The following is a 22,775-nucleotide window of genomic DNA, read 5'->3' as shown; positions in this document are numbered from 1 at the left end:
AATATCGATGCTTCATTCGTATTCACGGGAAGATTACCATCAATCTTTTCATTTCGATCAAACATACAAAGAAAAATGAAAAAACACAAAATAGAGAAAACGAACGAACGAAAGAGAAATCAGAAGAAAACAACAAAAAAATAAATAAAGGACAACAATATCACTCAAAAGAAGTACTTCAAAAAACACGAGAAAATAAAAATTCTACAAAAAAAAGACACGTGTAGAAATAGCATAAGTTACACGCGTAAATAGAATCTTAAAAACGGGCATTACGCGTAAATTCCCCTATTTTTTTCGGTACCGTTATAAATTGATTTTCAATTATAACCAAATTATATTGGACCTCAGCTAATTAAGGCTTATCATGGGTTGGGCTGTAATTAAGCTTAAACTGAAGCGGACCTGGTCCAAGTTGGGGCGGAGCGATTTTGGGCTTGAAAATCAAGCATCACGTGCTTCACACGTGCAACAGTTCCATCGCAATATACAGCAATCAGGTTAGCAGTAGTCCTGAATTTTTTTTTTTCAGTTGTCTCTTTCTCTTGAATCCGTCTTCATTTACGGCTGCAAAATCCCGATGGCGTTGAACAACGGCCTCAGATCCGCCTCAAAGCTTATTTGTGCTTCCGATTCGATTTTTTCCAACTCAGGTTTGTTCTCTTGAAACTCCAATCGACCTGTTTTATTTTATTCGTTTGGAAGATCTTGGCTTTTCTCAGTTTGTTGCTGAGGAAATTTTGGGAAGTGATGATGTTTTTTTTTTTATTTCTTTCTTTTCTTTTGAGAGATAAGTGCTGGGTTATGATTTTGGGGGTTGATTTTGGATCTGATAATTGTTTGGTCTCTTATAATGACTGCTGTTGTATGGATCCTGGGATCCTGATTTTGACAAATATTGTCTCAGGATTGTGAAATATTTGGATTTACTGATTGTTTTTCAAAGAGATGAGAGATGGAATTGAGATGAGTAACTGGCGAGTTTTATTCGATTAAATTATATTTGTGCCCATGGCAGAAATTCTTAGAAATTATTGTAAACTCAGTTATTTTTGCTTTTATTTTCTCTATATTTATGCACTTCAGGCCTTGTTTTCTGCTTATGTTTTGTTCACTGTAGCAATAGTTGAATTCTAATCATAGTTGTTAATGGCGACGCCATGGCACACAAGGCCCTAGGCCTAGCGCCACAGTACCTCCCATGGCAGGCGCTGTCACTCTGGCACGAGCTAAGTTCGCTCTTGTGCGCCTAGACATGTTGATGTCACACCTATGTGGATAGATGGTTTAGAAAGAGTTAAATAGGGTTTGAAAAGAGTTAAATAGGGTTTAAAAGAGTTAAATATAGGTTTAATATTCACCATTAGATTAGAGGCACATCTAGTGTCTAAAATAATAATTAAAGAGGAACTTCTATCTGCCTTAGAATTTTAAGACGTGCACAAGTGCAAATTTACAAAATTACAACCAAGAAAAGGCACTAATGCATAGCAGAGAAAAAGAAAGAAAGAAAGAAGAAATAGGAGAGAAAGAAGAAACACCACAGACCACACTTTGAGTGATGAATTTGAGACTTTTGATGAGAAATAGCTATTAGCAAACTTATGATTTACTATTTACTTGAACAATTATGAACTTTACATTTAGAATATGAGGTTTATTGCATGTTAGAAATTATTTATGATTAAGAATATTGTCATGGTTTAGTATTTTATTGCATTCAATTATAGGATTTATCATTCCTAAGTACTTTAAATTTTATCATTTATATCTTTATAAATTTTATTACTGCGCCTCATGTCACTAAGGGGCGCGCCGCTGCCTTGCGCCTTGTGCCAAGGCTCCAGGACTCCCTTGCTCTTTAGTGCGTCATATGCCTTTAATAACTATGATTGTAATTGAATTTTTGTTCTCCATTTGCACCAACTATGGTGTTTGTTCAGCTGATTTGAAGGGCGAGTAAACTGTTATTTCAGTGAAGTGTCTATCTTTTTTCCTTAAAGCATAGGTAGGATCCTTATTGTTTAAATTATTTTCCCATCAATCAACAAGATGATTGAACATTTCAAATTGTTTGGATGCTAGAAAATTCTTGTGAGCTCTTGTTGTGTCTAAAGAACATAATCATCCTGTCCTTGTGCCTCAGCATCCTCTACTCTTTTCTCATATCTAGTCATAACTATTTTCATCTCCTTGATTTCCAGTTTTATCGAAATGCACATAGGAGTACCTGGACTGCTTTGCATCTAATATAGCTTCCTTTTTCGTTGGGTCTAGTTGGGCATCCTAAGTTATTGTTTCCTCATGAAGTCATTTAAATGCATTCTTTTGTTATGGTGATCAAAACGCAGTGAAATAACTTGTGTAATGATTCCCTATCATGACTGAGCTTTTGCACGTGCACTTATATACATTTCTTCTCACTCTCAGTTTTCAGGCAATCGAAGGTAGAATGACAAAACTCATAGATATAGAGTTATTTTTTTAGAAAAAGTAAAAGCATAGCAAGGCCCTTGATCTTTTTGATTTTGGTTAATTAAGCCCTTAATCTTTCAAATTGACACATTGAGCCCTCGATTAATAGGAAAGTTATATTTGAACATAAAACTCGGTTAAAAAGCTTTATTTACTCCATCTGCATTTGAAATTGCATTTTCGATACTCTGAGATGAGAATAACTTTTTATGTCTAATCTAATGTTACTAGGAAATCTGTTTGTAAAACCCTCATTTTGATTTGTAAAAAAAGATGCATTTAAGACCTAGATAAAATGAGTAATGCTCTTTTTACTAAGTTCGAGAGCTCAATGTGTCAATATGATAAAGGGCTTAATCACAAAGATAAAAATAAAGATTACGGGGGGGTAAAGATGCTTCTTTCCAGTTTAGAAATAAGGGAAAGTTTGTGTCTCATTGTGTTATTTATATATTTATCAAGAAGCAAACATGTCCAGTTGCAGTATGTTATCATTATCTGATGTTGGTTAGTAGTAACATAAAGAACAATCTGCTTGCTTATTGGATGAGTTTTGCATTAGGCAGCTCTAGATGTTATCTATTGCCGAAGTTATCCATTCTTCATTTTATGCTATACCTCACTTTGAAACGGAGTGTGATGGCACTCTGTGAATGAGACTGCACTCTTTGTTTTTGGAAGTGTAAATTTGTGAAGTTTTTTATATTACAAGAATCACGGACATAATACGTTTTTAATCTTATATACAAGTCATTGTTGTATCCTTGTTGCAAGTGTATGATATAGCTAGCAGTAGGCGGAACTAATACAAGTGTTGTGTTGTGGCAGTGAGGAGAGGGTTTCACTCAACAGGAGTGAAGAGGATGGGAGGACATGGACACGATGAACCCTTCTATATGCATGCAAAACACATGTACAACTTGGACAGAATGAAACACCAGAAAGTCAAAATGTCTCTTGCTGTCTTCACAGCCTTCAGCATCGGTGTCCTTGTTCCTGTTTATGCCGTCATTTTCCAGCAGAAAAAGACTGCGTCCGGTTAAGTCATGACCCACACAATAACATGAACATGTTCTCAAGCCATTTCTTGTTGACTGTTGATATTTGAAGTTGGATTATATTTTTGATGCTAGATTTCTATGCTTCATCTTGGCAAATAGGAAACTTTCAGTTGCTTTTTGATAATAAAAATCTTGCATTAGCAAATTGATTCTGAATGAATCCTTGTGAATCATGGGTTCCTTCTATTCCATTTCCTTTTTGATATGTAATGGAGAAATTTTATTATGGGTTCCTTCTATTGTCAGTTTTTAGAGAATTTATATTGGTGGCTCAACTCAAATAGAGGACTTTTGATAAGAATCGTGATGGGCCTAGCAGAATTCTCCCAATAAGACAAATAGAGGAGCCAAGGGCATAGTACAAACAGTTATCTGGTAGCATAGTTTTAGGGGTCATTACGAGGAGGAATAAGAGGTTGCTCAAATATTTTTTTATTTCTTTGAACGCAGTTTGATATTTTTTGTTCCATTTAAATTTTTCTTTGTCTTTAAGCTTCAATAAGAGGGCGAGCCTTGGCGCAACGGTAAAACGTTGTTGCCGTGTGACCAGAGGTCACGGGTTCGAGTTTTAGGAGCGGCCTCTTGCCAATTAAATTGGCAAGGGAAGGTTTGCCCCCAATACACCCTTGTGGTGGGACCCCTCTCCGGACCCTCGCTCAGCGGGGACGCGTAATGCGACCGGGCCTCCCTTTTTTTAAGCTTCAATAAATCTGAAAACGATCTCGCTTTGTCGGTCAAATTTGATATGAACTGTCTCAAGTAATTAACTTGGTCCAAAAAATTTTGCAATTCTTTTTTGTTCTTTGGAGGTTGGGCTTCTCTAATCACTTTGGCATTATTTCTATCGCTTTTAATCCCTCTTTGATAGACTAATCAACTTATTGTATAAGTTAACATTACAGTAATAACTACAATTTTAATTTTAAATAATCTATAACTATATCAATATTATCAATGTTTTTGTTTTGATAATGATAATAATTTGTTTCAATCTAAACAATATAAAATATATTTGTAATTTTTGTTACACTTGTGATAAGTATTAAAAATAAAAGTTTATGATTAATTACTTTCTTAAAAGATTATATAAAACATAATAATTATTATCACTAATTAATATAAAAATATTAAGTTAAATCTGTGTTACTAATTAATTTTAATAACATATAATTTTAGTAAAAAAAATATTTTTTTATGATTTATTTAATTAATCAGTTTGAGGTTCCTAGATATATTTTAGTTAATAATATCTTTTTATACTTGCATTAATATAATAAAAATGTTTAAGTAAAGGCTATGCCTTGTTTTTAACAAAGTAAGCTTTACTTTGTGTGTTTTCACCATTGAATTAATTTTCTAATCCATCATCCAATGGTGAAAACACACCAAGTAATGGTACTTTGTAAAAAACAAAGTGACCATAGAAAGCACCGAAGGTTTATATAAAACTTAATTAAAAAATATTTACATCAATTAGTTAATGATATACTAATCATTTATAAATAGAAGAATTAAATAGTTAGTTTCGTTAAAATTTGAATATCTTGGCCCTGTTTGGTAAAGAGCGTTTTGGGATAAAAAGAGCGGTTTTGACCAACTTTAGAGGTTTGACCACTGAAACCGCTAATTGGAGTGTTTGGTGGAGAGAGGTTTGGGAGAGAGTTTTAGGATGAAAATGCTAATTTAGAAAAAGCTCTTAAAAGGAGCTTTTTCAATTAGCGTTTTGCAATATTAAAATTAATGGATTTTTTTAACCCTAATAAATAGACTCCCTCTTCTCCTGCGCCAAAATTAATGCCCTTATTCGTCTTTTTGCACAAACCGCTATTATCAATCAGCTAATTTTTACCAAACAGGTCTACACAAACAGCTAATCAAATCAGCTAGTCAAATCAGCTAATGTAACCAGCTAACAGCTAACAGCTAATGTAATCAGCTAACAGCTTATTTGGCCCATATTTAATAGTAATGTGTTTTTGAAAATATGTGAAGTAATAAATTATTGAACCTAAATATTTGAATATAGTAAAATAAGAATAATATGAAGAATGGAGTTGATAAATTAGGCAGCCGCCTACTAACTTTAATAGAAAGGAAAGAATGATGAGATATATTATGTGCATAGTGAAAAGATAATGAAATTATTATTTGGAAGGTTGTGATTAATTAATGGACAATTAACAACTTAAATATTGGATTATTACAATTTTATGATTGGAAATGTGTGTGTCGGCTGTAATCAATTTTTATGGATAAGCTTATTATAGCTTCACTAAAGGTCAATAATTGTGGGCTGCCAGCTTGGTTTCATGATAGCTCAATATGCTTGCTACTAAGTGGTCTCCAATCATTTTGCTTTTAGAATATCCTCAAGATTCTATTTTTTACTATAGTATACAATAAAAAGAAAATCTTATAATAAATTTAAGGGTATATTGTTCATTACGTAGAGTCGAAAAGTTTCTTTCAAGCATTCAAATAATGTCCTTTGATTTCACCTGTTTCAGCCGGTGGAAACTGCCAAGCTCGAGTACGGTAGGGGCAGAGGGAATTTCCGGTGGAGCGGTGAAATGCGTAGAGATCGGAAAGAACACCAACGGCGAAAGCACTCTGCTGGGCCGACACTGACACTGAGAGACGAAAGCTAGGGGAGCGAATGGGATTCTAAAGGTTTTGGGACTAGGTGAATGCAAGACTCGTGGAAAAAGTCTAATACTAGGTAGGGTAGTGATGAGGCGGTTATTGCGCTTAAATAATTTTTATATTTGTAAAGTTCAAATAAAACCTCTGTGGTTTCACTAATTTTCAGATAAAGGATTGTGGTTTACTTTTTGTCAAAACGAGGACTGAGGTTTTAACTTTAGCAAAATAATGACTTTTTCGATTGATTCTATTAAAATCACCCTTAACAACTTCAAAAATGACATATTTTAAGAACTATTAATATTCTAAGCAACTTTAATTCTTCAACTTTTTTATTTCGAGATTATTTAGATGATGTTTGGTAAAGAGAGAGAAAGTTAATGTTTAGAGAGAGAAAGTTCCAAAAAAGATGATTTTCTAAAATCGAAAATGTAGTTCCATAGAAAATATGACATTGAACAATTTTAATTCTTGAAAATTTTCATTTTCAGGTCGTTAAAGATAGTTTTAATAGCATTATTAAAAGTGCGAAACCTCAGTCCTCGTTTTGACAAAAAGTAAACCACAGTCCTTTATCTGAAAATTAGTGAAACCACAAGGGTTTTATTTGAACTTTCTCCTAAATTTAACGAAGAAAAGGAAACAAGATTATTCATGAATTTTGCAAAATTTATTTGTCTTTTATATGATTATTAAGGTGTATACGATCAAAATCGCATTAGAGCATCTCCAATAGATGGTGCCCAAAAGAGTAAGGGTGAGCATGGTCCGGTTTGGTCCAAAAACTGAACCAAACTAAATTGGACCAAACCAAATTATCTCTATTTTTTAGAACCAAACTAAACCAAATTATAATTTAGTTTGGTTTGGACCGAACCAAATTATTTCGGTCCGGTTCGGTTTGGTTCATGTTTGGACCAAACAAAGCACTAGAGACCTACAATTACTTGTATCTTCACTAACTAAACAATTATATAAAGAAAATAATCATATAATTAGTTTTTCTTTTGTATATATAATTAGTTGAGAGAGCAAAAACATGTTTAATTGTTTTTTCTTTTCTATATAGTTAGTTACTTAATTTAAACCTTAAAAACTAAGAGTAGTACATATTATATTTCGGTTTGGTTTTGTTCGGTTTTGGACCGGACCAAACCGAACCGAACCAAAAACCAAACTACCTTAAAAATTAGGACCAAACCAAACCAAAATATAATTCGGTCTGGTTTGGTTCGGTTTTTCAGTCTGATTTTTTCGATCTTTGGGTTTTCGGTTCGGTTCTGCTCACCCTTACAAAAGAGTGTCAGCTGATGTGGCATCAGGTTTGTCAACTTTTAAAGGGTGCCCACTATTGAAGTGATTGTGTGGGTGCCAAGGAAAGTTGCCAATTTTTGGCAACCTCTTAGCACATTGTTTAATTATTTTTTAATATAAAATTTGTGGTCCCTCTCCTAGAAATAATAAAATCTGAAGCCTTTTATTTTTAATATTTATAATAAAATAATAATTTGTAGGATTATAATGACAACTTTTCAAGCAACCTCTATTGGAGCATTTTTTAAGTAAAAGTTGCCAAAAGTTATGTGGATGAAAGAGATAATAAAATATTATATTTTGGGATTATGTATTAAGTTTTGGCACTCTTTTAGACACCCTATATTGGAGATGCTCTTAGTCATTATTTGTAATCCTTCTTTTTATTAATTTCATCAATGAATAAATTTTTATCAATAAAATTGAATGCTAATAATTTGTTTCCGTGATTTATATGTAAAAAGTATCACCCTACTGCACCCCACTTTTCACTGTCGCCGGGATTTTCCGTTAGCCATTAATAATACGTTTGGCAAATCTGTTTGGGTGGGTAAAAATATCGCTAAATTTATATGTGACCATTTTGCACATGTTTGCGCAGAGATTGATTTTTCTTCCCCGTTAATTCTCAATCGAAGATGAAATGTATCATGTGGAATACAAGGGCCTACATATAGCGTGTACAAAGTGCAGACTGTATGGCCACACTGGAAAAGTGTAGTATGTAACCCTAGTATCCTTGCTGACCCGATAGGAAAAAAAATCAAAAGATGTTAACATGGATGAGTATGGGACGACTATGGGTGGAGAGAATTTTACCGGTATTTTTGAGGTTGCTGATTCTCTTGCTCCCAACTATGGGTCATCGATGATTGTGCAATGTCGAAAGCATACTCTCCAGAGTAAACCTACCTAAAAAAAATTCATGAACCCCTAGTTACTGCCCAAACTTCTAATGGTCTCATAGGCCCCACTTTTCAACATATTTCATGGAATCTTTGGTGTTGATGAGGTTACTTAGCAAAAAATCTTTCCCCATGTAGAGAGCTCTATTGGCGGATTCAATTTTTGTTACAAATGTGGAAGAGAGGGTCGTGCTAGTAGTTCACAAGGTGGGGCTGCCAGTAGAATCTTTCATGACATCACGAATTAGCACATATTTTCTGATATTGCTACTAATGTCGAGGATAGTGACATGGATCTCAGTTTTGGAGCTCATGATAATAGTTTACGTGATAAAGAGGGAGATGACTCCAATCACAGCATTGATGTGAATGTGAGTAACAATGGAAATAAGGAAAACATGGATGGAATTGAGTACATGGTTCTTTTGGATGGAGCTCAACTTAATTTATGGTTTGATGGGTGTTTTTTGGTTTATTTAGTTTATTGTTTTTATTATAAAGAGTATTTATTCGAATTGCTTCGGAGTCGGTGGTGATGAGTTGTATTAAGATCTTCGTCATCTTAACTCTGTATTTGATCCAGATATTCTTGTGTTGCTTGAGCATAGTCTTCCGATAAGTCATGCAGCTTAGCTTCGTCGGAAGTTACACGTTTTGAACTTGGAGTTTGTGGAAACTAATGGTTTTAGTGGCGGAATTTGGGTCTTGTGGCATTGTTCTAGAGTTGATATTCTTGTAAAGGTGCATGACCCTCAGTTTCTTCACACCCAAGTTACTTGTATAAGAGGTACGTTGCATAGGCGAGTCTGAAATTTCCTTTATTTATGTTCATCCACAAATGCATTTTAAGCGTCAGCTAATGGATTTTATGTATTGCTTAATGGGCTCGGTTGTGCATCCATGGAAGGTGTTTGGTGTTTTTAATTCTTTTAAGTCTGTAGATGAAAAGTGTGGTGGGGTGCCTAATATTATTGATCAATGCATTATTTTGTCTAACTGAATCAATAGTATGCATTTTGTGGATTTTGGCTTTAAAGGCACTCCGTTTACCTCATTCTGAGGTTCGACCCTACGTACTTGTGTTGATTGTCATCTTGATCGTGCTTTATGTACCATAGACTAACGTGTTGCTTTCCCTAAAGTAATTGTATGCCATCTTACAAGGAATAAGTTTGATCATTCTCATATCCTTATAGATTTAAAACCTCTAGCCCAGGACACTATTGCTAAGCATGTCGTTGCATTGTTGTGTGGCTTCAATATGCCAATTTTTCTGAGATTTTTTTCCAATTCTTGCGACCGTATGGGTAATATGCGTAAGGAGTTGATTGAGTTTTGAAGTCGTGTTCACCTTTGGAATATTGATGTCTTCGGTAACATTTTTCAACATAAGAAGAAGATTTTCTAGGGATTGGATGAGGTAAAAAGATCCTCAATTTTAGAGTGTCTCATGGTCTTTTGAATTTAGAGATGAATCTTATGAAGGAGCTTGATGAGGTTCTTCTACATGAAGAGGTCTTTTAGTACCAGAAATCTAGGGTGAAGTGGATTTACTTCAGAGACTGAAATACAACTTCTTTTTCATGGCTTTAGTATTATTCGCACGTGGAGGAATTGAGACATTGATGGGTCGTGGGTTTAGGATAAGAACCGATTGAAGATTGTGGCTTATGACTATCATGAAGTGATAGTGTCTTGGTTTAGGCTTGTGTAGATGTCATCATTTCCTTCTTGGGACGATTAGGATTTGGCTGGGCTCGTACGGTGTGTTGGTGTGCCATAGTTCGTAGACATTGGTCCTGCAATATGTATTGGACATTTTGTATATTGTTTGAATACATTGTGTATGTTTTATATGAATAAAGGCAATAATTCATAATGTTTATATCTTGTGCTATGAAACATGTATGGAGTATCCGTTGATTGATAATCATGAAACATCCGAGACCTGTTCTATTCGTGGGAACGAATATAACTAAAGGTCTATGTATCCTGTATCTGTGTAGTTGTGTAGGAAGCACTACTGCAACACTTGTATAGTCAGATATGGATGCAGGTACGCATTGATGTAGCTCAATATGGGACTGGACCGATCCGCTCTAGAAAGATTCATGGTGGACATGTCATTGATCTTTCTAAGTGTAGAACTCTATTATCTCCAGACCTATTTCATTATAGTAAATGACGTGGGATGCGGTTCACTTTGATATGCGCCTAACAGGCCTATAACAGGATGCCAAATACGGGTATGTTGGGTGGATCGTTGAACACGTTGTTGCAGATAGATGAAGTGATGGGATTACCACTCACCTAATGGTGAGCTGATATCACCGGCCACTTGAGAAGTGGAACTGAAGAAGTGTGTGGCCACACCCTAATAAGTAGTTTACTTATCTGATTCATCAGTTCACTTTAGATCAAGAAATATAATAAACCGTATAGAGAATGACAGTCACCATGTCTCTGGTTTATAATATGGATATGCAAATGGTAAGATATACTGAGAGATCATCTACTGGGTTTCATATGTCTTCTATAGACGGCTGAAGTAATTCGTATCAACTAGGGGCCTTAATGGTTTGCTAGAACCCATTTATGGTCATTGGGCTTTAGGCCTATGTCTGGTTGAGGATGAACTCTTAGGATCGTGCACACACAACTCGTGGAATTGAATAATAGTATAATCTTAAATACATGTTATGTATTTAATCAGAATAAAATATGTTAATTAATTAACAAAGGGATAAATTAATTATTTGTTATTTAACAAGTTAATCAATTTGATATTTAATTGGTTATGGTTAATTAATCAAGTTTCCAAATGTAATTAATTAATCAATTGATTAATTAGGTTGCATAGGATAAATTATTAATTGAACCATAATGCAATTAAATTTTATAGGGCCATAAATATATATGTGGGATTATTTAATTAGGCCTATTTGATCCTAATTGAATTAAATATAATCTATAGGGTTATATTTATGATTAGGGATCAAGGAGGGGCTAATTAGAAATTAGCCAACTAAAGTGGGGTAATTAAATTGGGCCTATTTGGACCTAGTTGAATTAAATATAATCTGTAGGGTTATATTTATGGTTAGAGACCAATGAGGGACTAATTTGATATTAGCCACTTAACCTAAACCTAATTGATACACGTATTTATTCATTAGGTTTAGTAAGCTAATTATGACTTGCCTCCTCCCTGAAAATTTCGGCCCCCTCAGTCCCTGCACAAAGTTCTTCGTGTTCTTCGTGCTCAGATTATTTTGAATCGATTACGGTTAGCACCGGTTCAGTTTCTATACGATTGGTGCACGTGATTAAGGAGATTCACTCGACTTGTGGATTCCTGCAGCCGTCTCTAGAAGAGACATCACCCGTAAGTTCCTGGATCTATGTTTTAATTTTGTTTTGAAGTTCACTCCGTGGCAGTCTGACATGATCTTAACTGGATTATAAAAAATCTAACCGTAGTTTTCCGCTGCACTTGGTTAATTTTCGATGACTAATTCCCAACACGGTGAAAGTGGTGCTTTTTATATAGACCCTTTCAAAGCCCCAAGTTCGGAGACTTTCAACTTGTGTTTCTTTCAAAAGCTTTAGAGCATGGATAGTTCTCAAGTTTGCTTATTTTCTTTTGATGCTCTGAAATTTGGCATTTTACTTAGTGGTGTTAATTGATAAGGATGTCTTTTCTATTTATTGATCAGTGAAGAAATCCAACTAGCCCGTGATACAACAATGGACTTAAATACATCCCCATCTGCTCACTATGTTTCTCGCAGAGTATTTAACAATCATGGTGTAACGACCCGGTCCGGAGAGGGTGGCGCCGGGATAAGAAGGCATGAGCAAGGAGCGGCCCTAAAGAATGGCGATGGGGGCAGGAATGAACTGAATCCCACATCGGAAATGGAGATGTAGTGATTGGGGCTTATTAGTAAGATGTGAATCCAATACATGCAGACGCGTTTTAAAGCCGTGAGGCCCAATGTGTTGGAATTGGGCCAGAGCGGACAATATCTACATGATATTGGACCAGGGTGTTACACATGTACGAGGGCACAAACATTGATGACAGTCCCGATGGATGGTCCAATGGCCAAGGCACCTCATGTGGAAATGGACAACAATTTCATTTCGGACATGGAACTTCGAATTCAACAAACACTGATTATTCCACAATGATATGCTATACCTATAACATAAATGAACATTATTCTCGTTCTTGTTCTTCACTAAGTTTTAGTCTGAATCAATGACAACACAATCAGCCTTTTCTTTCAAACACAAATCAAAATCAACCTTGGGTCATGGATATTGATGCTACTCATCATCTCACATCTGATTTGAAAAATCTTCACTCTGAAGATCACGGTCATGAGAAAGTAACTATATGTAATGGTTCTGAACTCTCTATTCACTCTATTGGTGCCTTCGATTTCCAGATGAACGGTAAAAATCTTAAGTTCAAAGATGTGTTATTTGTTCCCTCCACATAAAGGTTATTATTGCTATGATTCGATCTCTGGTAAAATCTATGTCGCGCACCATGTACTTTTTTATGAACAAGTTTTTTCCATATAAGATTATCACAAAACAAGCTACTGGTATCCATGAATCTCGACACCCCGTCATCGACAACTATGTTGTTACAATTCCATTGTTATTAAACAGATCACCAGCTACAAATCAAATACTCTATTCGACATGGTAACAATCGGTCAAATTAGTCTAGTTCAACATTTTAGACTGCCAGTCCCGCATCTCGGACTGCCAGTCCAACATCTCGGGCAATTAGTCCATCTATGTGATGTCACCACCAATCCAGACCACCAATGATTTGGCGGATAACCCCTCATACCACTCGGGTAGTATTGAGGGTTCTATTGAGAGAGCCCAAATTGAGAGAAGCTTTATTGAGAGATCCTTATGGCGTAAATTATCTTAAAATACTAGGGATGGCCTTAGGGAAGGCTGGAATGGCCTTAGGGAAGGCTGGTTGTGACAAAATTAGAGCTCCAATTCCTAGATACCCCTCCTTCAATGTATAAGACCGAGATTCCACCACATGTAGTTAAAAACGATGGTCATTGCACCCTCATATTACCATTGCATCTGGCGTATCAAGGATAAGTACTCTAGGAGATTGCCAATATTATGCCTCTCGCTTATTTCTCGTGTAGAGCTTGAAGGAAATGGCTCAATTCAATGCCCTGCATAACGATTGTAGGATCTCTTTAAGGAATGTACTAACGTCACTAGGGTTTAAGGTGGGACCGATCCTATGCAAGAATTGCTTCATATCTTTGTACGCAGATGCAGTCACGTTGTTTCTTTGATCGCTATTGGTGCCATTATTTCCAATATGTGTCACTAAGTTCTCCAATTTTCGGATTACGATTAGTGGCATCGTTCTTGCATCATAGTTAGTGCCACCATTTCTTGCATTTTGATCTATTTTCTCTGGCATTATTTCCAAACTTGTCGATGTCATGATGAAATGTTTGGTCCATGCTCACTGCACCAATAATATTTGCGACAAAAATTTCATCCGCCGGACTTGCTTTCCATTGCTTAAAATTACCGTAATCCGTAAATCATAGGAAACACGTGAAGTAGGAGGAAGGCTCCTTAATGCCTAAATCAGTTATCTTCAAGAAGAAGGAGTATATATATAAATCAATAAAGCAAGGAAACATACTCATACCTTGAAACTAAAAACTCTATTTATAGTGAAACGTCCACCATTTTTGCCCCAAAAATAGAGTTTATATCTTTTATCTTTAAAAAGACCTTGTCACATTAGTGCGAGAAACCTCCAAACAAAAACCCACCTGATAATCAATTCGAAAAATATAGGAAACACCTGAAGTAATCCGTAAAACATAGGAAACACCTGAAGTAGGCGGAAGACTCATTAATGCCTAAATCAGTCATTATATATATATATATATATATATATATATATATATATATATATATATATATATAAAGCAATAAAGCAAGAAAATAGAGTGAAAAGTAAATGATACTCTTACCTTGAGACTAAAAACTCTATATTATATAGTGAAACGCCCACCATTTTTGCCCCAAAAAATAGAGTTTATATCTTTTATCTCTACAAAGACCTTCTCACGTCAGTACGAGAAACCTCCAAACAAAAACCCACCTGATAATCAATCCGAAAATTCATAACCTGATTCGTTTTAGACAATCTTGCCTCTTAACATCCGAAACCAACTCCACTCTCTAGACCGAGTTCATCATCTCGACCCAAATGATAACACTCAGATTTTATCAATTTAAAATAGTAAGTTACTTTTTTTTTGAAGTTACTTTTGATAATTCAAACAAATCTTAAGAAATCTGCATTTTTCCATAATGAACTATATTAGATACAATATTTGAAGGCACACACACCATTATATTTATAACACAAGGACATGCTTGGCTACAAATGGAAATGAGAAAAACAATCAAGGCCAAGGGACACCACCAGATTCCTCATTCTGGACAATACACCCAAACAAACCCTAATCAAATTATAGATAGATCTTCACCCACTAATATTAAGACATCTGGAATATCTGATTTTTTTTATTATTTCTTTATGAGAGAATAATGGGAAGAGAATCACCTAATTGTTTTGTTCTTTTTTATTTTTCATGCTTTTTCTTATACTCATATATATAATATATCTCTCTCTTGTTGTCTTCCATTTCCTATTTTTCTATTCCTCAATTATTTCCTCCTCACATATTCTAATCTCATAAATATCATAAATTTGAGGTTAAGTTTTTATTCAATTTGTTAATTATTGTAAAATATACTAATTATTAATTTAAAAATACTATGAGATATTCTTTGTGACAGAAATTGAATTTTAAACTTACCTAAAATATGTCTGCATTATGGACAGAAATTCCTCTTAATCTGCTCAAGAGTATTAAAAGGGATAAAGAGGAAAAAAATATTCCAGTGTTAGTAGTAATGAGCCATTTTATTCCTAAAGCCTCCTAATGTTTTCAAATTAGGCCAATTTCACCATTAATTATGATTATAATTTATGTAGTTATAAATCTCGACTTCACGTGCACGCAGTGATAAATACTACTTCACCAATTTATACATGTTTATAAAAAAAATTACACGCAATATAATATCTAATTATGCATTTCTAGACTAGTTTTTTTCAATCTCATTTTACACCTTTCTAATCTAAATATTTCTACGCGGATAGATTTGAAGGGGTCATCTTGCACCCAAAACCTCAATCTAGCAAAAACGGGGTCGGAACTACCCCTGATATTCGTAGTTCCAAAGGACGGCCCCCGACACCCCTTTCTCTACCTGCTTGTAGATAATGTTGTCACTTATTAGTAATACATTAAAGATACGTGCACATATGTGGAAAAAAAATTAAAAGTTAAAAACAGTAATCGCATATGTACAAATGTTTTTAATATGTTACTAAATAGTACTAATATGACTCAAATAGATTGAAAATAACAATATTTATTAATACGTAGAGTGATCCATTGATAATTACTAAAAAAAAATTGACCTAATTTATAAAATTGATCTTAACCTTACCATTTAGAATGTACTGAAACCAAAAACCCAACCCCCAACAAAAATAATAAAAAAAAGCAGAAATAGGTGAAGATTTTTTTGGTAACGTAAGGAGGGTTTAAGAAACGGCCCGACGAGAACACAAAAAAACTAAAGCTAAATATGAATATATCGATCAAGGCTCACTCCACGCGGATCTTTAGACTGGAAATCCAGAAACGGGTGAAGATGAATATATAGACATGAAATCTTGCTTAATTATAATTAGATATTAACCACACTTACATTAATTAAACAATCAATAAAATTGTTTAGATTATTGAGAATGAGTAGTATTTTCATCTCCACTATGATCACTACTATCTTGTTGATGATTAGATTGCTCCAAATTCATCCCTAAACCAACCCTACTTAAATTATAATTATTAATAATTCCACCCATTAATCCCATATTACCCTCTCCAACTCCAACTCCAACTCCTAACCCCAGCTGCTGCCCCGGCGGCTGAACTATCATCGACCCTACTTGAACCCGAGGCATACTCGTTACTCCGCCTCCCGGAAACGTCCACATCTGCGGCTCCCCCATGGCACCCGCCGTGCTTCCGCCGCCACCTACCGGTAACATCCAAAACGCATTTCCACCGTTTCCAACTGCCCACATAGGTGTTGCAACAATATTATTCGATTGCTGATCTTGAATTCCAGTTCTCGCAGACTTATTAGAACCCGTACTGTTTTCTCCCTCGCCGGAATCCTTAAACAGATCCTCTCTGAATGATTTTCTCATGTAATTACTCTCTTCCGACACGAGATTCGGAGGAGGAGGAGCATAGATTTGATGGTGAAACCCTAACATTCGATTTTGATCAGCAGTAGCATCATGTAGTAACCCGCCGCCGCCGTGAAAAGAAAGAGGAGTCGATTTCGAATTCGAATTCGACAGCGGCGCTGAAATTGATGAACCGCTGCTGCGTAGCGATACGTTTAGAGAAGAGAAATTGGCCGGAATTGTACCAGTACCAGTAGTAGCAATTATACAAGGCTCAGCTTGTTGTAGAAGCCATTCAATGGTTTCGCCGTCGGATTTATGACCTAATTCTCTAGTAAGTTGAAATACTCTCGCAGCACATAGCGCCGGCATCCGTATACGGCGGCCCCGGCCGTCTACTTTGGTGTGGCGGTCTTTGGAAGGTTTTTTGGCGGTGGTTTTTGTGAGGGAAGTAGAAGTTGAGCCAAGTTGTTCTTGTTTATTGGTCTGAGACTCCATTAAAACCATAGGGGTTTCAAAATTGGAAGCAGGAAGTAAAATAAAGATTATGTTTTTGTTGCTGAAGAGTAAGAAATTGATTGAAAGTTAGATAATTGCTTGTTTGTTTGTTGTACAAGTCAGTGAGTCCAGAGAAAATGGAGAAAAAGAGAGAGATAAGAGCAGAACCATTGGTAGTGGGAGAGAGGGGATTTTATTTTTTCTGTTTGGCTTGTGATTGACTATAGAGTAGAGAGAGAAATAAAGGTCTACACTTCTTGGTGGGGTCTTTTCTTTTCCCACCAAACGTTTATTTATGGGATATAACTTTCGTTGGACGTCGCCCAGTCGTTTGAGCGAACGCCCAACGATCGTTGGGCGTCGTCCAACTCGTTAGGCGAACGCCCAACATCCGTTGGGTGTCGTCCAACGATTGTTGGGCGCACGCACAACAGAATTGGGTGTCGCCCAACAGCTGTTGGGCAACACCCAACAATTATTGGACGTGCGCCTAACAGAGGTTGGACGTAGTCCAACCCATGTTGGGCGACATAGGCACGGATCCTCATGCATTTGGAAAAAAGGAGGGAGAGAGAGCTTCTCTTTCTAAAAAATTATTTTAGATAGAGAAAGTAAATTTTTGGGAGAAAACATTTTTTTTTCTAAAAATTGAAAATTTCCAAAAGTTAAATATTTTACAAAAAAAACATCAAAAAATCATAACTCGTAGAATCAACCGACACCATATGTCAATACCGATCTTGAGGTATTATCCGAGGACTAGACTCTTTTAATTTATTTATTTTGTTCATTTATTTTATTCATAGTTTTGTTCATTTATTTATTTTATTTATAATTCTTTTTTTTTTGGTAGGCAAAGGAAAAGAAAAGAAAAAAAAAACAAAAACCCTTAGCCCGGGATTAGCCTGAGAAAGTTAGCCCCAACTTGATCAGCAGAGAGAAGCGAAAAGAGGAAGTCCAGAGGGGAAGAAAAGGTAAAGACGCCAAGCATCATCTCCTGGCCCTCGGCCGCCAGGCGGTCAGCACCCCTGTTTTGCTCCCTGAAGACATGCCCAAAACTGATGGAGTCGAAGGAGGAACATAACCTCTTGATCCATTTTAGCAAATTTTGGTTACCTAAGCAAAAGGACTTATTTTCAGAAATAGATCTGACAGCCTCAAGGTTGTCCGATTCCACAAGAACCCTTTTAAGACCCAGGTTTTTAGCAAGCCTAAGCCCAGAGAAAATTTTCCAAAGCTCAGCGATGAAGGAAGATCCTACTCCAAGGTTCTGAGCGAAGCCAGACACCCAGGCACCTCCAGCGTCTCTTAAGACTCCATCGGCCGCAGTCTTACCATTCGCAAGACAGGAACCATCCGTATTTAACTTAACAGTCCCTTCCCCAGGTTTACTCCAACCCAAAAGCTGAACCACTTTCCTCTGGCAAGAAAAAGGTAAACCCTCCTCTTTAAAGCTATCAATAATGGAATTAATTTTTTTAGAAAAATAGTCCTGTAAATTAGGAAAGGAAGCTGCTCCCTCTCCAAAAATATCCGCATTCCTCCACTGCCACAGCTGGTGACAAACAACAGCGAAGAGAATAGCACCATGCTCAAGGTTAGGAAGTAACAAGCCTTTAACACCATCCGTGAACCAATCTTGACCAGGATAGGCAAAGAAATTAGGCAGCTCAAAGCCGGGAAGAACTTCCCTCCACACCTTATTGCTCTTTTCACAGTCTCTAAGAGTATGGCAGATAGTCTCAGGCTGAGCTTTGCATCTACTACAAGTATCGGCCTCCACTAAATGCCGTCTTTTCCTTTCTACGTTTGTGAGCAATCTGCCTTTAGCCCCAAGCCACATGAAACTCCTAATGCGGTAGGGAACCTTCAGGGCCCAAATGCTTTTCCAAGCAACTGAGGGAGGATAGTCAGGATTAATATAAAAAGCCTCAAAAGCAGATCTACACGAAAAGGCCCCATTATTTGTAAGGGACCAACAATGACTATCCCTATCATCCTCATCATTGCTCACCTTAACTCCCCTGATCTTCAGGAGAGATTCCAGATTAAGGTAATCCTCAAACTTAGACCAAATCCACTCTCCCTCTGAGTCCACCACATCAGCAATACTCCAGTGACGGATCTCCATTGGAGGAGGAGGATTACACTCCTCCAATAAGGACTTCCCCCCAGCCAGGTGTCGTTCCAAAATCTAATAGATCTGCCATTGCCCACAGACCAACCAATCCCAGAGCAGAACTCAGAAAAGACTGCATTAACCCCTTTCCATAGGAAAGAACAACAAGGAACTCTATCTTTTGGCCCCCCAAAGACCTTATCTTTTCTATACTTACCACATAACAAACGAACCCAAAGAGCCGATGGGGACTGCCACATTCTCCACAGAAGCTTCATCAACAAAACTTTGTTATTGTCTCTGGCTTGTCTAATTCCTAAACCACCCCTTTCTTTAGGTTGGCAGACATCCTTCCAAGGAACCAGATGAATTTTATTACCTTCTTCCGAGTTCCCCCAAAGAAAACGATGATTGATTTTATCAAGGCCATTAAGAACAGGTTCAGGCAACTTACAGGCTTGCATTAAATGATTTGGAGCCGCACAGTTCACAGATTGGATTAAAGAGAGCCGACCTGCCAGAGACAGGGAGTTAGCTTTCCAATTCGCACACTTCTTATTGGTTCTATCAAAGATCTCTTTAAAAGAAGCCTTTGAAACCCTATCACTATGGAGAGGGACTCCAAGGTAGTTACCAAAAGCCTTAGTAAGAGGGATACCAGAAATCTCACTCAACTTCTTATAAACCCTTAAGTCCATGTTTTTAGAGCACAACATCATAGATTTCTGAATGTTGAGTTTTTGACCAGAAGCAGCGCAAAAGTTAGAAAGGATATCCATTATCACATTGATTTTCTCCTCACTACCATCCACAAAAATCATCACATTATCAGCAAAGAACAAATGAGTGATAGGAGGGCAGAACTTATTGATGGACACCGGGTGAAGCCTCCTAGAGGTAACAACATCTTGGATAAGATGAGTCAGTCTTTCCATGGCAATGACGAATAAGAACGGGCTCATAGGATCCCTTTAGCGGATGCCCCTGGAAGGAGAAAACTCCTCAGACATATCCCCATTAATCAAAACTTGAAAAACAGGGGAAGAGATGCAAGCCTCGATTAACTTTCTCCACCTATCCGGAATCCCAGCTTTCTCCAAGCTATCTAGAAGAAAACCCCAGTTAATCCGATCATAAGCTTTCTCCAAATCCAACTTAAGATCCACGATACCTCGCTTCCCTTTTTTGACCTTCATAGAATGGACCATCTCCTGTGCGACAATAATATTGTCCATCATCTGTCTTCCTGGGATAAAGCTTCCTTGATTTTGGCTGATAATCTCAGGGAGAATACACCGAAGTCTATTAGCCACGATTTTGGTGACCACTTTATAAATCACATTACAAAGACTAATAGGTTGAAGGAAAATAGACAAGCCTAGGCGCAACGGAATTATAAAATTTTATCTATTTCCCTTTTTTAAGATTTGTTAATTGTTATTTCATATAAAGAGGGATAGAACGAAATACCTTTATGACGATCTATCTACCGTTGCAAACGAAGTGCCCACAACTTCAAAAGAATAGAATCTGTCAACGAATCTTCCCCCTACCTAAACAGACCTTTCAGACCTCCGAATGAAAATCCCAACGGTGAAAACAAGGAAGAATATGTCTAGAAGCTCCTGTCCAAAACTCGTGACGATCCGATGGTTCAATCTCCGGAAATCCACGAAAATGTGAACTGACCTGATGTATGAGGAGCAAAACGAATTTCTCTTTTTGTTTGTCTTTTCTTCTTTCATGAGAACAACAAAACAAACATCACAGAAAAGAATAACTAATCAGTAATCAACCTTAATAATAGCAATCACAATGATTGCCTCTAACAGAAATCGATACGAGATCAAAGAGAGAGTAAGAAAGATTGTAATTAGCCGAGACGGTTTCGGAACGGTTCCTCTTGTCTCCGCATTGTGTTGGGCGGAATATGTAGGCTAGGGAGTCTATTTATAGACTTCTCAAAACCCTAATCCTAGTTGTGTTAGGTAATTAATTAATTAGAATCTTATTCGGAATAGGATTACTAATTAGATAATTAAATAAACACTCTACTATTATCTAAATAATAACTAATTATATCTAGATAATTATTATTAATCAAATTAATAATTAATTAATGTTAGGGATAATTAATTAGAGTTTCAATCACATAAAAACTTCTAATTAATATTATCAGATAATCCTTTAATTTAATTCATAATCATAATCTAATTACAATTATTAAATCAAATTAATTATCCCTAATATTATTACAAATTTCGGCCCACTATGTTAGTGTCTTACTAATTACATTTTCGTCCTCTGGTTCCAAGTCCCATATACGACCAATTAGGTTCTTTATTGCCACTAGCTGTATATATCCTTTGAGATTAATTCATCACGATTAATTCAACATATATATAACGGAATACCGTCGCGAGCTGTTACTAGCAGAACCTATGATATTCCCCCAGAGCAATTAAGAAGGTCAGGTTGATAACTGACGTTAACCTTTCCGTATTAGGTACAGTATAATACGATCCTTCATCAATTATATCCTGTCGGTCAATTCCTTATAACCATGGAACGTGTCAAGGTTACATATAACGAAGAGTCTGGTTTTACTTGTACAGGTTGAATTCACTCTGAAAAGATAAGTTAAGTGAAATGTTCATTTCTACTCTTAACTCTATCACCTTGCAAGAATTTCAGTTAATTCACCACAAGCGGCCATTTGGATATATCTCCCACTTATCGGGAGTGACGAATGCTCAATTTGACATTAACTATTCTGCAACTACTTTGTGTGATACCCAACCCTGCTCTCACACACCCCAGGCTCTCACCTGTTGGATCGTGCTCGCATAGAATCAAAGTATCAGACTCCATAATCCAGAATCACTAATTAACGAATGTTTGAGTCTGAGGATTAGTTATACCTACTAATACCAATGAGATGAACAGTTGAGACATTAGATAAATCAATCCATTTTGTTATCTCAAGTCGGGTCCCAATCCTAATGAACTCCTTCACCGGATCCATGTAACTGTCTAGATATCTGAATATCTAAAGCTTGTGAGATCAGCTTTCTGTCTCGACAGAAAAAACTGTTACATACAAGTCTCAATAGTAATATGCCAACCCTTATAACATATTACTTGACTTGGGTTTACTTTAAGTCTATTGGTCTATTATAAAGTACAGTCTCACTTCATGCTTGTATGAACACTTTATAACTACTTAAATAAACTTAGGGTTACTTTCTTTATGAAAGATTTGTGCTTTTATATATAGTTACAGTTTAATATTATATATCTGATTAAACAAATGATTAAATAAACAATTTATTCATTAATATTTATATCCTAAAATAATTGTCTATAGGACATAAACCCCAACATTCTCCCACTTGGACTAAAGCCAA

General features: G+C 36.2%; 2 protein-coding genes across 2 annotated transcripts; one reads left to right on the top strand and one right to left on the bottom strand.

Annotated features, from left to right (window-relative positions):
* The first annotated feature begins 494 nt into the window (after positions 1 to 494).
* LOC136200665 (uncharacterized) lies at positions 495 to 3,769 on the top strand. Its single transcript, XM_065991088.1, has 2 exons — positions 495 to 653; positions 3,304 to 3,769. The coding sequence occupies exons 1-2, from the start codon at positions 581 to 583 to the stop codon at positions 3,516 to 3,518; spliced, it is 288 nt and encodes a 95-aa protein (XP_065847160.1). The 5' UTR covers positions 495 to 580; the 3' UTR covers positions 3,519 to 3,769.
* A 12,447-nt stretch (positions 3,770 to 16,216) lies between these two features.
* LOC136234779 (transcription factor TCP23) lies at positions 16,217 to 17,477 on the bottom strand. The gene has a single exon (XM_066024252.1). The coding sequence runs from the start codon at positions 17,256 to 17,258 to the stop codon at positions 16,296 to 16,298; it is 963 nt and encodes a 320-aa protein (XP_065880324.1). The 5' UTR covers positions 17,259 to 17,477; the 3' UTR covers positions 16,217 to 16,295.
* Between the last annotated feature and the right edge of the window lie 5,298 nt (positions 17,478 to 22,775).

The sequence above is a fragment of the Euphorbia lathyris genome, chromosome 7, assembly GCF_963576675.1.
Source record: "Euphorbia lathyris chromosome 7, ddEupLath1.1, whole genome shotgun sequence".
In the NCBI taxonomy this organism is placed as follows: domain Eukaryota; kingdom Viridiplantae; phylum Streptophyta; class Magnoliopsida; order Malpighiales; family Euphorbiaceae; genus Euphorbia; species Euphorbia lathyris.
This window is presented reverse-complemented; position numbering and strand designations above follow the sequence as displayed.